At 46.9% G+C, this 14,912-nt stretch overlaps 2 protein-coding genes across 2 annotated transcripts; both read left to right on the forward strand.

Moving 5' to 3' along the window:
• The first annotated feature begins 1,815 nt into the window (after positions 1-1,815).
• LOC121404683 lies at positions 1,816-3,645 on the forward strand. Its single transcript, XM_041594676.1, has 3 exons — positions 1,816-1,974; positions 2,642-2,887; positions 2,956-3,645. Exons 1-3 carry the CDS (start codon positions 1,816-1,818, stop codon positions 3,268-3,270), a joined length of 720 nt encoding a protein of 239 aa, XP_041450610.1. The 3' UTR covers positions 3,271-3,645.
• A 9,998-nt stretch (positions 3,646-13,643) lies between these two features.
• On the forward strand, positions 13,644-14,274 carry LOC121404684. The gene is made up of 2 exons (XM_041594677.1): positions 13,644-13,696; positions 13,818-14,274. Exons 1-2 carry the CDS (start codon positions 13,644-13,646, stop codon positions 14,272-14,274), a joined length of 510 nt encoding a protein of 169 aa, XP_041450611.1.
• Positions 14,275-14,912: the final 638 nt, after the last annotated feature.

The raw sequence follows: 14,912 nt of genomic DNA on the forward strand, positions 1-14,912 counted from the left end.
AATTGCGTCATTAAAGAGGACGACAAAGCAGTCGTAATGGACGGCTCTGCAGCTACCACATCTGGTCTCTCGTTGAATGATCTGCTTATGTCAGGTCCCATCATTCAAGCCAAGCTGTTTTAAACTCTCATTCGATTTCATACATTTTCCATTGCTCTTACAGGTGATACCGGTAAAATGTATAGGTGCGACTCTCTTGACAACAACATACAGATCTTCAAGCTAAACACTGGAACCTATGGGACAAAGCCTGCTTCGTTTTTTAGCTATTCGAGCTATGCATTAGCTGGCCATGGATGAGTCGTCTTCGTATCCATTGGGTTCGGAAACCATTCTACAGGACTTCTATGTGGACGATATGATTTCTGGAGGCAATTAAGTCGAGGAAGTGCTGGATATTATGCGTCAAGCCACGGATATTCTTGCTTGTGGCAATTTTCAGTTGAGGAAATGGTGTTCCAAGTCTCCTGATGTTCTTCGTGAAGTGCCTGAGGCGGAAAGGGAAAGTTTTCTGAAGTTCGATGATGGCAACGCTTGGACTCATCTGGGAACCCCATAACGACAAGTTCTTGTTTACGTTTGGACCTCAAATCGGTGTTGGCAAGCACACTAAGCGTTCGGTGTTGTCAACCATTGCACGGTGCTATGATTCTATGGGATTGATTGGACCTACATTGACAAAAGCGAAAATCATCATGCAGCGCATGTGGAGAGACAAGCTGCATTGGGATGAAAGTCTTCCTCAGCCGCTGGAATCGGCTTGGGCTGAGTTTTGCAAGGACTTCGCTACTGTGGGTCACGCTACATTTCCGCGCTGCATACTTCAACCTAAGGCTTAAGGTCTAAGGTTTGAAATGCATGCCTTTTGTGATGCCAGCGTCCAGGCCTATGCGGCTTGTATCTATGCTCGTTCGTTTAAGGATACCGCCGATGAGGTACATTTGCTTTGCTCGAAGGCTAGAGTTGCACCATTGAAAACTCTCACGGTGCCTAAGCTTGAGCTATGTGCAGCGTTCCTATTAGCCAATTGACTTCGCGAAATTAGAAAAATGGATACCTTCGACTGCCCAATCCATTGCTGGTCGGATTCAACTGTGATACTGTCTTGGTTGTGAGAGGAACCGTCCAACGGTTTCTGCAATACAGCAACTTTCGACAGGCATGGATCGGCGATATGTCCCCGGCTCTTGCAGTCTAGTTAGTGGATGAATGGACCTTCTTTCTTGCAAGGCGAAAGAAGTAGCTGGTCTGAACGTTGTTCGCCTGAACTCAGTCTTCCGGAAATTAAACATCGAGAATTGCTGTCGTCTGAGCGTGTCGACATCTCGCTTTCGTTTAAGCTAATTAACTCATTCAGAGTCATGATGCGCATTTTTGGATATGTTCATAAGTTCATCAGTAAGAAAAAGTCACCTGATCTCTCGTCTGAAGACCATCGCTAAGGATCGCATTTATTGTGTCGCATCATTCAACGCGCCCACCTGTATCCTGAGTACCGTGCTCTTTGGAAGGGGAACTGTGTGGAGTCCTCCAGCAGCATTATATCTCTCTCGCCTTTCATAGATGACGTTGGTTTGATTCGTGTTGGTGGTCGCTTGCGGCACTTAACTCTTGGCTTCGATGCCCAGGGATCATCCATTGACTTTCGCTCTTATCATGCACTTTCATCGGAAGCATCACCATGCTGGTCCGCAGTCGCTACTGGGATCGATTCGCTTGCAGTTTTGGCCCATCGGCGGCATGAAAACTGTTGCTCGAGCGTTGCGGAAATGCATCATCTGCTGCAGGTCCAGACCTCGTCTTGTGGAGCACATAATGGCTGACCTACCGAAGGATCGAGTGCAGGATTCGCCTGCATTCAGCGTCACTGGAATCGATTACTGCGGTCCCTTCTATTACAAGCCAGATGGGCGCACTCGAACGCCTACAAAATGCTACATCAGCGTCTTCATCTGTTTTGAAACAAAGGCGAAGGTGAAGGACCTCACAACTGCTAGATTTTTGAGTGCCCTCAAACGCTTCGATGCATTTGGTCGGACAGTGCCACCAATTTTGTGGGCGCAAGGTACGAGTTGGAGGACCTTCGGCGGCTGTTTATGAGCGAGAAGCAACGTTATGCAGTTCATAATCACTGCATCAGCAATGGCTTCAATTGGAAATGTATACCTACTCGCTCGCCCCACTTCGGTTGCTTATGGGAGGCAGCAGTGAAGATGGCCAAGCAGCAATTATATCGCTCCGTGGGATCGTCACTCTTTGGCTTTGACGAGCTGCGGACATTAGTCGCCCAAATCCAGACAGTACTGAATTCTCGTCCTCTTCTCGCAATTTTAGAAAACCCTGAAGATCGGCGTCCTTACAACAGGAAATTTTCCAATTGGTTGTCCGCTGATGGAGTTTCCCGAGCCAGACGTTACAAATCTGAATTTCAATAGACTAGATTGCTGGCAACGAGTGTAGCGGGCTGAAGCGACCCAAAAGTGTTAAGAAAAAAACCGAAGATTTTGGAAAAAATAACTGCTGGGTGACAGAGTTGCATGGTACAAACAAGTCAAGCCATGGTTGATCCATAGACAGGTAGGGCCCACACAGGGTTGCTTCGACCCAGAACTGACAGAAGCCAAGGTTTATCCTCGAATAGGTAGGGCCCACACAGGGTTGCTTCGACTGTCAAACTCCAAGCAGCGTGACCGGTGACAGATCACCGAACTTCCTTTTTCGCTGCGATCGTAAATCTGTGCAGACGTGCCTCTATAGTGCTCGCGAGGAAAAATTCAAATCCGTGCTAAAAAGGCCCGAAATTGTGCCATCCGCGGTTAAATCCAAGTGGATACGATTTCTAAGTGATCGAAGAGAGTTTCCGTCGCGAAATAGTGAATTTTTCTGGGTGAGTTAAGGAGAAAAGTTGATGTGTGCCAGGGGATTAAAGGGAGGTTTTTTTTTGTTGGCTTGCAGACACTTTGTGCCTGCGCTGAGGAAGAAGGCAGCGGCCTGGAGCGAAGGCCTGGGACGCCGCCTCTACGAGTAAAAGGGATTACCTGTGAATCCGTGACCGGATGGTCGCTTAGGAGCAACTCGCTTCGGCAGTCCCCGCCTGAACCCTCTGCTCTTCCCAAGCTCCCTGCGTCCGAGAAGAGGCCCGCTCAGAACCTCATGCCATCTTGCGCGGAGTCCATTTCTACTGCAAAAGTAGACCACAATCTTCCTCGTTGTACCCGTTGGTTTAAAAAGGAGGCTAATCCTGTACTGAGGCTGGACCGAGTGGTCTGAAGAAGAAGAAGCAGCCAGGAGAAGACGCGGATGCAGTGATCCAGAGCTGCGGCAGTCGCTGGAGTTGTCGGCGGCGTCACGCTGATGGCGTGTTTCGAGCGCCGCGTTTAGTGGGAACGTCGTAAACAATAGAGTAGACGCCTCTCGTTTAAGTAGGGCACCCTGCGTGGTGAATATGGCTTGTGATTAAAGAATATGCTAGTGTAAACGGTCTCGAATCAAACGAGCATAGCTGGTGTTAGTGTGGAAGCTCTGCGTGAGTCGGGGCGGCTCTACAAGAGGGTTCAGGCGTCCTTCTCGCCCACGTGATACGCTCATAAAAACCTTGATTTCAGATTCCACCGCGGGAGATCGATCTTTTGCCGATGGACAGCCTCCGAGAGTGAGTTATAAATGATAAAGTGTGCGTTCCTTTATGTGTATTAACCCTCGTAGTAGTTGTGCCCGATTTTGGTTGTGTCAGCATGCTCGTCTGCTTCCGGCTTCGATATTCTTCCACGCGAATCCTATGACTGCGAGGTTTCAATTCCCCCGTGCCCTTTTACGGCTATTTAGGTCCGCGCATCCGCTTGTATGGGGATCGAAGACTGGGACAACCATGCCTGAAGAAAAGTGAAAGATACTTTCCCCAGCTTGTGAGATTCAGTTTGATTTAGATTCCTGCTGTTGAAATTTAACGTAACTTCGAAAGAAAACAAAAGATAAACATTTAATACTTACCAACCGTTACTTAACTGAAAAGATAAAAGATAAGATTATCATGAACAAATGCTGTTATTAGATGCGAAAGATTTTAGAAACCTGTAAGAAGAAAAAAGTGAATACTTACCCGTTAATAATTTAGATTGATCCCAAGGTCCGTATGGATACTCGATATTGCTAGCTGTAAAGAAAAGAAAAGAGATAGTGCTCCAGAAGAAAGAGAGAAGAGAAAAGTATGAATATTTATCCTAGGATAGTTACATGTAAAAAAAAAATCGAATTAACTAATATTATTATACTCGAGCAGACGTGGCTTGATCTGCGACTCGTACTCATATACATATACATAACCACATTTTTTCTTAATATCCTTATTTACCACTGTAAGATCCATTATATAATCATCATTTTAGAATTGTAATCATATTCCACTACAAGTAATATTGAAATAAGCCTTAAGAGTAGGAACACCAGACTGAACTGAAGAATGAATATACCTGAAGAATTATGAAGATTAACGTTTGCAAAATTTTGTTTTCGGAAATGGAGGTAGACTTCGAGTAGAGGAGTAACAGTTCGCCTAACTGTGGACCACTGGGAGCTCTAGGACCAGTGGGGCCTGAAGATGAGCTCGTCTGTAATGTGGAGTATCACTGGCCACGTAACAGCTGTGGATGTCAATCCTTCCCCCCCTTCCCTTTCTTCTCTCCTTCGACCATATTTATGATTTTTTTTCTTTTCGATAGTTCTCTCTATCGGCTCCATACTATCGTTTGTCGCAGCACGCACATTCTCGCGGTATTAGCAGTAGTCAGGAGCAGCGGAGCGGTTACGATCCGAGGGGGCAAGATCATCATCCACCCTAAGCCGACGAGCCAGAGCCGGAGAAATATAGCGTGCCCGCTCGCTCGGATCTTCCTATTCGTCAACACTGGCTCCGTTGACTGTTACACGAGTCGCCTGTGCTCAGGGGGGAGTATGTTCGGAGCAGCAGCCGTTAACAGTTCCAAAGAAATTGATATCACATAGTCCCACATCATCTCTTATACTGAAAATCGCTCTCTCAGTACTTTCCGGTACAAAAACACATGTATCATTACTGCTTATATTGCATTGCTTCGCCTTGTTCTCGCAGCAGTCCAAATTATTTGTCGAACGCATCGAATCGTAGTTCACGGCCTCAAACCCTTGTAGCCCATCGAGAAATAAAAACTTTTGTAAAATTTACCAACGGATTATATTATTTGTAAATGTGGAGTCAAAGCTGCCGCTTCCAACAGGAACAATATTGAGTCCTAAAGTATTTTTACCCTACCGTTATTTATATTAAAATGGAAAAAATGAAAAATGTACATATAATTATTTAATATGAAGACTACTTTCAACTTACGTTTATTTTCACACCTAATTTGAGTATCTCGAGGAACTCCACAAGCGCAACAAGTGGCAGACAGCGATGACCAATCTTCAGATCGGCGATATGGTTATCCTCAAAGAAGATAACCTGCCCTCTAACGACTGGCGACTCGGAAGAGTACATTCCGTGTATCCCGGCGCCGAGTGGTAGATATTCCTACAGCCCGCGGAGTCCCCAAACGCCCGGTCGCAAAAGTCGTTCTCCTTCCGGTAGAACTCCGTCATTCCGTACAACAGTAACGGAAGGCGTTCCCATTAATAATGCCTTTCCTTGTCTACTATTCCGTCCACGTTCTGTTTTTTTTGTTTCGCATCCAAAACGCCCTCGTTTTGTTCGTCCAACAGTACTTAGAGTGTGCCTGTCACCTGTTCATAGCACGTTACTAATGCGTCTCCGATTCTTCTTTTCCATACCAGTTATTTCGCATCCAGATCCACATGATTCCACTATCCCGTGACAACCACACCTCAGGGAGCCAACGTTCCCGAGGAAAAACTGCTTACCGCTTCCGCGTCTACTCCGGAAGAAATCCGCTACGGGACTGCCGCAGTTTCCTCAAGATGACCGTGGTTAAGAGGCTCCGAGCCGTGCTGGTCAACAAATATTGTCGGAACTGCCTGGCTCACCAGCACTCCGGCAAGGACTGCCGAAGTAGGGGCCGGTGCAAGGTGTGTCACAAAAACCTCGAGACAACGGCGCTCATCGACCCATGCACGCCGATGAGCTGTATTGACGCTTCCTTGGCCGCCGACCTCAAATTTCCCAGCACGCGCATCGGAGCTGAGAAGGTAGCCACCGCTATCGTCCGCGCCAAAACCGGCGAGGTCCAATTGGACGTGGTCCTCAAAATTAAACCCCGCTTGCGTGTCTGCACGCCGCTGCGACCCTTGAGCGAGACGACCAATGAATACTTCCATATTGGGAGCCGATGTCTATCAGAAGGTGATCCATCCCGGGTTCCTTGCGCGAGGAGACGGCCTTCCAGTGGCCCAGAGCACCGTTTTTGGATGGATTGTGTCCGGGGCCTGTACGCAGCCATAGGACGGGACGTTGCTTTTAACAGACTTAACAGACTCTGCTGCTCTCTGTGGCTTCTCACCAAATCCCACATACACGATCCGCGTACCAAGACTTTGTTAGCAAATATACCAGCCATAAAATTGAAGCAACATCCGACTACGTTTATTGGGAATCCTTGTTTTTGGGAACCGAAGCTGACCCGCCCACATCCACCCTTATACAAACATTGGTCCTTCGAGCCGGATTTTCACCTTCTCCATAAGGAGGAGTCCAACCTGCAAGCATCGGTGGATTACATCGATACGTTCCAAAGATAAGTAAGATTTCGTCTTCCCAAATCGCTTCCCAGTGCGTGTGCAGGTTGGACTCCTCCTTATGGAGAAGGTGAAAATATATATATATATATATATATATATACTCATATACATATCTGTCATACAGTGCTATCCAGTTTCTGTTTTACTTTCCTTTTCGCCAACGCCATATTATCGGCTATTACGGCCGTTCTCCGTTCCTTCACCTCCAACTACCAGTGTTACGGTAGTGCATCCATTCCGCTTTGTCTGTGCTTACGCTTGTGAATTTAAATATAAAAATATTCATCAAAATCCAGCCGCCCAAAAAAGACAACAAAAATTCCAGTGCAAAAGAACGGCTGATCTACATAAGTGCATATATACACGCCCATACATATATTGCCATACTCCCCCATAATAAATACGCGCTCTCAACATTTCTTAAGTGTTACATAGTTATATCCTTAAATACATTTCACACAGCAAATTGGGCTGATGTCTTTTCCTTTTTTTTTCCGCATCTGGTTAGTAAATAACTAACATATAATCCCAAACGGTCCTAACATTTAACATCTTCTTAAAATTATATTGCACATTAAAATAATATAATTATTGTATTAAAATAACATCCATATCTACATACCACTCTATATCTACATACCACTCTCGATATCTACATACCGCCTGCCACACATACTGTGAGGAATGGAGATTTCTCATAGAGGACCGAGTAAGGGTTAAGCAGAGAGTCCACGGCAAATTCATTAAGAGGGGGCCGAGAGCCGGGTCCCGATAGAAAGGCAGTGGTCCAGTGCATGACCATGTATGGCCATGAGATCACGCCATCGGCCCGGTCCCGTTAAGAACATGGTGGCAACGAGCGAAGAGGCCGATGGAAAGCTACCGGCGACGCACGGATTTACCGCTGTTGCTAGGCAGGGGCACAGAAGCCAGCGTCGAAGCGAGGGTATAAGAGGAGGCCGGCGTCAACCGAGAGGGACAGTCAATGAAGTGTAAGTCAGCAGGAAAGACGCCAATAAAAGCGAGTGCGGTAGAACCAACAGAGAAAAGTGAGAGTCAACGAGAGAATCCCAGGAAGGATCAAAGTGTCCCGATCAACAGGCAGCAGTACGACCCAGCGAAGGGAGCAAAGGCTGCGAGGTGCCAAGGGAAGGTCTACGAGTAACGCTGTATTGCCACGGCAGTCGAGAGAGAATCGGTGTGTGCGGAGTTGTGTGCGTGGATCAGGAGCGAGCCGGGTCAGACACATAGCCATAGCACCAGCGAGGACCTGAGGGGCCGGCGGCGCGAGAGCGTCTAGCACTAGAGACAAATCACTATTGTATATAGAGCGTAAGAGCCGTTAAGTATAAGATACCAATAAAGTACCCATAGCCAGTAAATAAACCCACCTTTGCATTCTTTATTGTCTGTGAGGCAACATTCAAATTTGTTGCAAGCGAACTGTCGGCCGCTGAGCCAGCTTTGCTGATTCAGACGGACAGAATCAGTTCGTTACAATACATTCTGCTCATAACTGACATATGTATATTCAATATAAAAATTCTGCGATTCCGAGCAATTTACGCGTTCCAGAAATACGTTTTGGTGGCCACACTAAAGAATATTATCTCCAAATACGTGAGCAATTATCCGCAACCCAGGCACAGCGCATTTCCGCAGCTATTTCGCATTTTTTCTGTGAATATTTTCCAATTGTGTGTCCGTGTCAGCTGCTGCTGATAGTCCGACACATTACCTTGCCAATGAAATGTTGGGAAGCCCAGGATATGCCTCGGGAAGCCCCAGCCGAAGAAGTGCATAACCGTTCGGAATGCAGTGCACACCTCTGGTCACACACTGGCCGCTCGAAGAATATATGAAATTTGTTTGCTGGCAAACAGTTTTTGGATCTGAGTACTAGGCTTAAGGAATCATTGTTTTATTTCATATTCGTTCCGATAGTTTTTGCCAATGCTATGACAGTTACCCGTAGTTGAGCATCTCTTAATGTAATGTCTCTCCTTTATAACCGTTTGTTTGCTTGTAATTATGCTCTTGCTGGTGCTTTGCTCTTTCTCGGCGTTCGTCAGCCTCTCTGGGGGAGGCCTATCAGAAAAAGCAGAAAACACTTCAAGATCAATCACCACCGTACTTAAACGTTTTGCTGTCTGGCACAGTGACCTGCCTGCCAAAAGTTCATTTCAATGCTTTATATTTCCCAGACGGTAAGCTAAAATCACAAAGTGTTTGGGCTTACCTTGTAGCTGTTTTAATTATCTTTTCAAAATAGCAAAGTTCTTTACAACCAGACGTAAGGAAAAAAAGAGCTACCTCTGAAAAAAGCTATAAAAAAAATACCAGAACTAAAAAATTCTTCAAAAAAAAGTTCTACCATAGAAAAAACGAGAAAGAACGTGTGAGTCGTTTCTGGGGACACGACTCTACTTATACCCGTACTCAGTCAGTATATACATTTTTGAGATTATGACTTTTTAGAATTTTAGAAAAAAAAAAATTTACATTTTACATTTTTTTGCTACATCTGCTATCTATATCTACATATACAATGTCTATTCTACATCTAACATGTAGATTGTACATGTTCCATTCATATTCTACATCTCCTCCGCTAGTGGTTGCTCGCGCAATTAACGCGGCAGAGTGTGCGAGCGAGAAGGAAAATGAGTTGCGTTGTTGTGGTCAGGAGGGGGCAGGGGAAGAAACAGAAAATTAATTTCTTCATTCTGGCTATAATTATGATCCGATCTGATTCAGATTCGGCAGTCTGGTAGATATGGTCATTTATCTTTAAAAATGTGCCTGCCACAGATTTTCGTCCTTTGTGTGGGCGGAAGGGGGCGGGGCGAAATTTTGAAATACACTTGTAGCAGTGTGATATCACATGAGTCTGGAAACCAAATTTGGTTGCCCTAGCTCTTATAGTCTCTGAGATCTAGGCGCTCAACAAGACGGACAGACAGACAGACAGACAGACGGACAGACAGACATGGCTATATCGACTCGGCTATTGATGCTGATCAAGCATAAATATACTTTATGGGGTCGGAAAGGTTTCCTTCTCTGCGTTACACACATCCACTTTTACCACAAATCTAATATACCCCTTAACTCTTTTTTGAGTACGGGTATAAAAACCATAATTCTTTAATAAACTGTAAAGTCCCATATCTATCAGAAAAAGTTGGTTTGGATCCTTGAGGAAAAAAAAATTGGATTTTGTCGAGTAGTGCTATCGCCAAGGCATAACAAGGAAGCAAGAAATAGAGAAAAATTCCGTCTGCAATCCATCCGCACCGAACAAACAAGATAATTTGCCCACTGCATAAGTCCGTCAAAAGGTAAACGGAGGAGCGCCGTACTAACAATATTTTTTAAATATTACCACAGCCAGTGTGACCGTTCCTCTCCTCAGTGTGCATCAATTTAATTCACTCATTGTTTTGAGAACCTCGATCAAGAGCGACCTCAAATAATCCGAGTCGGTAACAAAAATTGGTTTCCAGCAACGCCCGATGCCTTTTCTCTTACATTCCACCAGTAGTGGTTTCTTTTTGTGTATTTTAAGGGATTTATTGCCTTTGTGTGTGGTGCCCAGCCGAGCCTAAGTTTTTTTTCGTTCGCCAATCCGCGGATTCCGCATCCGACTTCGCCTTCACATCCTGCGTGTGTGAGTGCGTAGTATACCAACGGGTGACAAGGACAGCAAAGGGTTTTTGGCTGTGACCACTCCACGTCGGCTACGCACCTCTTCCGCCTCAGGAACTACTCCAACTCAGAAGATCAAGTCGCCAGTCACTCCCAGAGCAGCTAGTGGCAGCCCTGCTGTGAGGACCAAGTCGTTTCTCTTCCCGTCTCCCGTCACTCTCAAGGTGCCAGCTCGGATCCAAGACGATCCAACCAGCTCTTTCGTTTTCAGTCCCGTCAGCTCTCGACCCCAATGGACCACAATGGATCCATCCACCACCACAACTGCACGGGCAAAATTAGCCGCCGCCATTGGCCGTTTGTCCCACTTGGAAGCGCGCATCCCTGCCGATCCATCCGCAACTCTTTCCGAGGTTCGCCGAGGACAAATACTTAGTATGTGGGCGGATGTCGAGGCGGAGTATAAAGCGTGCTCCGCAGTGATGGTTGACGAAGATCCAGGGGTACAAGAAGAAGTCCGAGAGAAGTACGGCGAGTGTTATGGGGTATTTGAGCAGTGCCTAGCTGACCTCAATGCTCAACTAGCCCAAACATCAGTTCATCCGTCTGCACCGCAAACCTACCAGGGCGGCTGTCGACTGCCCCCCTGTAAATTTGAGGTCTTCGGAGGAGATTACGTCCGCTGGCCTACTTTTCGGGACTAATTTACGTCCACGTCCAAAGGCAATCTGAATCTACCACCGATCAAAGATACCCAGAATCCGCAGCTCTCCGGATGCAATTCCAATCCGTTCCGGTCTCATGGCAGACCCGTGCCAAGGAAGTTTCACTCCTTCCAGACACAATTGAGTTCGAAGAGAATTCGACTATGTTCGCACTTCTTACAAACGACCGTGTACGCATGTGCCAGCTGCATTAAAAAGAGGCAGCTGCGCTTGAACTGTTACGCCAAAGGAAATCCCGCCACCACACGCTTCTGCATCGTGGTACTCCAGCTCCCAGCGAATCGACTTTCATCACAGCGGAGGATCCCGCTTCCTCCATCGCTCCACCGAACGTTCAGAATTATTTTGCCTCAGGTACAAGGGCTGTGGTTCTCGGCATTGAAATAATTAACATTTGCCACCTGGGGTCAAATTTCAGTGCTGTTAGCGTTCCAGCTATACAAGCGGTCGCCCTTGCTCTCGCCCTCGTACTTAAGAGCATTTTTCCCCCCGGCGACGCGCTCTTGCACGCATACTCACCACGCTTGCGCTCCCGCCCACGCTCCCGCTCTCGCTGCCGACAGCCCTCGGCAGCTTGAGCGCCACCGATCTAGAATAATGCGTTTTTTCACCCCAAGCAAAGCGGCTGGCTTTTGCACGCGATACATGTATATGTTATATACTAGTGAATAAACCTCCGAATATATCTATATACATTGAAAAAATGGGACCCCTGCCCATTCTGTGCCATCCGTGTCTCTTCCTTTTTCGACACCGCCATATTATCGGCGATTCCGGCCGTTCATTCACCTCCAACTACCAGTGATACGGTAGTTTTTTCGATTACTTGTGTCCATGATTTGCGGACATATTAAATAAATAAAAATTAATTCAAAACAAGTGCATTCCGAGCATATGTATGTACGCACATTCCAGCCCATGAGAGCTGCTTGCGTACATACACACACATCTACATCCGTGTCTCTACAAGTGCATTCCATGCACGACCCACCCCAATAAAAATATACACTGGCACACTCCGAGTGCAACTACAATTAAAATTAAGTGTTTTATTCCTGTACCTGTACACATACCTACATTTATTCATACATTCATATATTTATTTCCATAGTTAGCCGCAATATTCCATATTGCCGACTATAAATGTACATCCAATTATTACACCCCGCATAAATATACCACATTCCGTATTTAAATACTGCACACACTACATACATATTACGCGCGAGTGCCAAATTTAATATTAAATTCGAGATTTCGTACAATTCGTGCACTCCAGCCACTTTTCTCGATCGCTACCCCAACTCCAACGTTCTCCACTTTCCAAATAATTTACTCGCGACCAAGACACGGCGCACTAATAGTAATTATTTGGCAATTTCCACTGCCAATTTTTTGTTGTTTTTGTTCCGTGCATTAGAGGTGGCCGAATCCAAGGCCCAACTATCGGCATCAAGACACGAGTGGAACAATTAATAAATCACATTGATTGATTGATTTTTTTTTGATTGAATTGGTTGATTGATGGAGTGATTTGTTTTTCCACAATCAGAAAATTAATTTTTGATAAGAAAATCATCATTTATTTTTTGTGTGGTGTCCGTGTCACTTCCGTCCGCCGTCCATCCGCCTTCCATCCGCCAATAACCCGGTTCTGCTCACGATTGCGTCAAAAGGGTTAGCGGAGGATCATCGCACTAACAATATTTCCAAAATATTGCCACCACTAGTGTGACCGTTCCTCTCCTCAATATAAGGTCTCTCATTGTTTGGGACCTCCCACCTACAGGTGATCTCAAACAATCCGAGTCGATCTGTTTATTGCATTCCTGCTAGCTTGAGGCCTTTTTCTCTGCCAGCCGTCCGTAACTGGGTTATCTTTTCGAAACGATTTTGGTTGCCTGACGGTTTTTTTTCGGGAAGACCCGGGGCGATCCGAAGGCCATCGTAGAAAAATCCCCCCTCACTAATGACGGTTTCGAGTCCGCATGGTTGGCTCTCCGCAGCCGATATGAAAATAATCGGCTTCTGGTGACCAACCAAATTAACATCCTCCTCTTTTTGCCCCGCGTAACATCCGAATGCAGTCGTGCCTTGAAGGATCTTCAAAGTACGATGCAAGGAGTCCTAAATGCGCTAGCGGTCTCCAACGTCTGCACGGACAACTGGGATAGTCTGCTTGTCACCATCTGCTTTTCCAAATTGCCGAAGTTGAGCCGGGCGTTGTGGGAAGCGTCCGTAACGGACAAAAAAGAGGTGCCGCCCTGGAAGGAAATCGACTCCCTTCTCACTCAGCGCTATCTGACGCTCGCGCCTATTGAGAGCGACCCTTCCACCTCACGAGGGGCTACGAATCCGCCAGCCTCCAAAGGCGTCCAAAATCCACCCACCTCTCGAAACCACTCCAATCCATTTCGTTCGCAAGGCAGTCCGACGCCAAACAAGGTGCACTCTTTCAATACCCAAGTGAGTCCGAAGAAGCGAACGCGTGACCTCTGTTCCAAAGAGAATCACCCGATTCGAGTTTGTCCCCGCTTTCTCAACATGTCCGCTGATGCACGAGAAGCGGTCGAGAAGCGGTCCGGGGAGACCGACGAGTGAGTCAGATTCTATGTGCGAGGAAAACTTCCGCCACACCACTAAACGAGCCCCCGATGGGAGATACATTGTTACTCTCCCTTTCAAATGTCCAGAAAATGTCGATCTAGGACATTCCAGATGCGCGGCACAGGCCCAGTTCCTTAGAAACGAGCAGCGTCTGCAGCGGAATTTGCCGCTCAAAGAGCAGTACGACGCCGTTATCGAGGAATATTTAGAGCTAGGCCACATGACAGCGGTTACACCCAGTCATGACTCCGGCCATTACTACCTTCCACATCACGGCGTGTTTAAACCCGACAGCACCACAACCAAACTGCGCGTGGTCTTCAACGCCTCCAGCCCGTCTTCCAACGGGAAAAGCCTCAACGACACATTGCATTCGGGGCCAGTCCTTCAGTCTGACTTGACCATGCAAATCCTGAGGTGGCGAGTCTTCAGCTGTGTCTTCAATGCCGACATCAGCAAGATGTACCGCCAGATCCAAGTGTCTTCCCAACACACGCCCTATCAGCGAATACTCTTTCGCGACCGTAATGGACAATTGCGCACCGTACCTCGCCCTTCGCGTCATTAAGCAACTCGCACAAGAGGTGCGCCAAGAGTTGCCAATGGCAAGCGACATCCTGGAGAGCTACATGTACGTGGACGACGTGCTGGCTGGTGCTCACACTCAGTCGCAGGCAATTTCCGCCATTTCAGAATTACGCAAAGCACTCGACTCCGCAGGGTTTCCACTCCGAAAGTGGACAGCGAACCACAAGGGCGTACTGCGCGACATTTAGGTCGACCACTTACTTCGAGCTGACTTCCTAGAGCTTGAAGAAAGTAGCATCGCTAAGACATTGGGGATCCGATGGCAAGCCAGGGCCGATGAATTCTTCTTTGCTCCTCCCGAAGTACTTCAGCGGGAGTCCTGTACGAAGCGCAATGTGCTATCGCAGATTGCGCAGCTGTTCGATCCACCGGGATGGCTTGCCCCCTTTGTCATCCAAGCCAAAATGTTCATGCAGGAAATTTGGCTAAGAGAGTTAGGGTGGGATGACGTCCTCCCTAGCGATCTATCTCAAACCTGGGAGACGTTCCTGAAGAGTTTTCCGGCCATCCAGGATATCCGCATTCCGCGGTGGTTGCACGTTTGTCCAATGGCCAAGGTGCAGATACATGGCTTCTGCGACGCGTTTCAACGTGCCTATGGGGCAGCGATTTACATCC

The sequence above is a fragment of the Drosophila obscura genome, unplaced genomic scaffold (genome assembly GCF_018151105.1).
Source record: "Drosophila obscura isolate BZ-5 IFL unplaced genomic scaffold, ASM1815110v1 contig_31, whole genome shotgun sequence".
NCBI classification, from domain to species: Eukaryota; Metazoa; Arthropoda; class Insecta; order Diptera; family Drosophilidae; genus Drosophila; species Drosophila obscura.

Excerpts from the sequence above, each read along its gene's own strand:
- LOC121404683 (XM_041594676.1), top strand. The coding sequence starts at position 1,816 with ATGGCTGACCTACCGAAGGATCGAGTGCAGGATTCGCCTGCATTCAGC. Across the intron at positions 1,975-2,641 it reads GTTTTGAAACAAAGGCGAAG|GTAGGGCCCACACAGGGTTG; the intron begins GTGAAGGACCTC and ends ATCCTCGAATAG. Across the intron at positions 2,888-2,955 it reads GAAATAGTGAATTTTTCTGG|ACACTTTGTGCCTGCGCTGA; the intron begins GTGAGTTAAGGA and ends GTTGGCTTGCAG.
- LOC121404684 (XM_041594677.1), top strand. The coding sequence starts at position 13,644 with ATGTCCGCTGATGCACGAGAAGCGGTCGAGAAGCGGTCCGGGGAGACC. Across the intron at positions 13,697-13,817 it reads CGGTCCGGGGAGACCGACGA|ATGCGCGGCACAGGCCCAGT; the intron begins GTGAGTCAGATT and ends AGGACATTCCAG.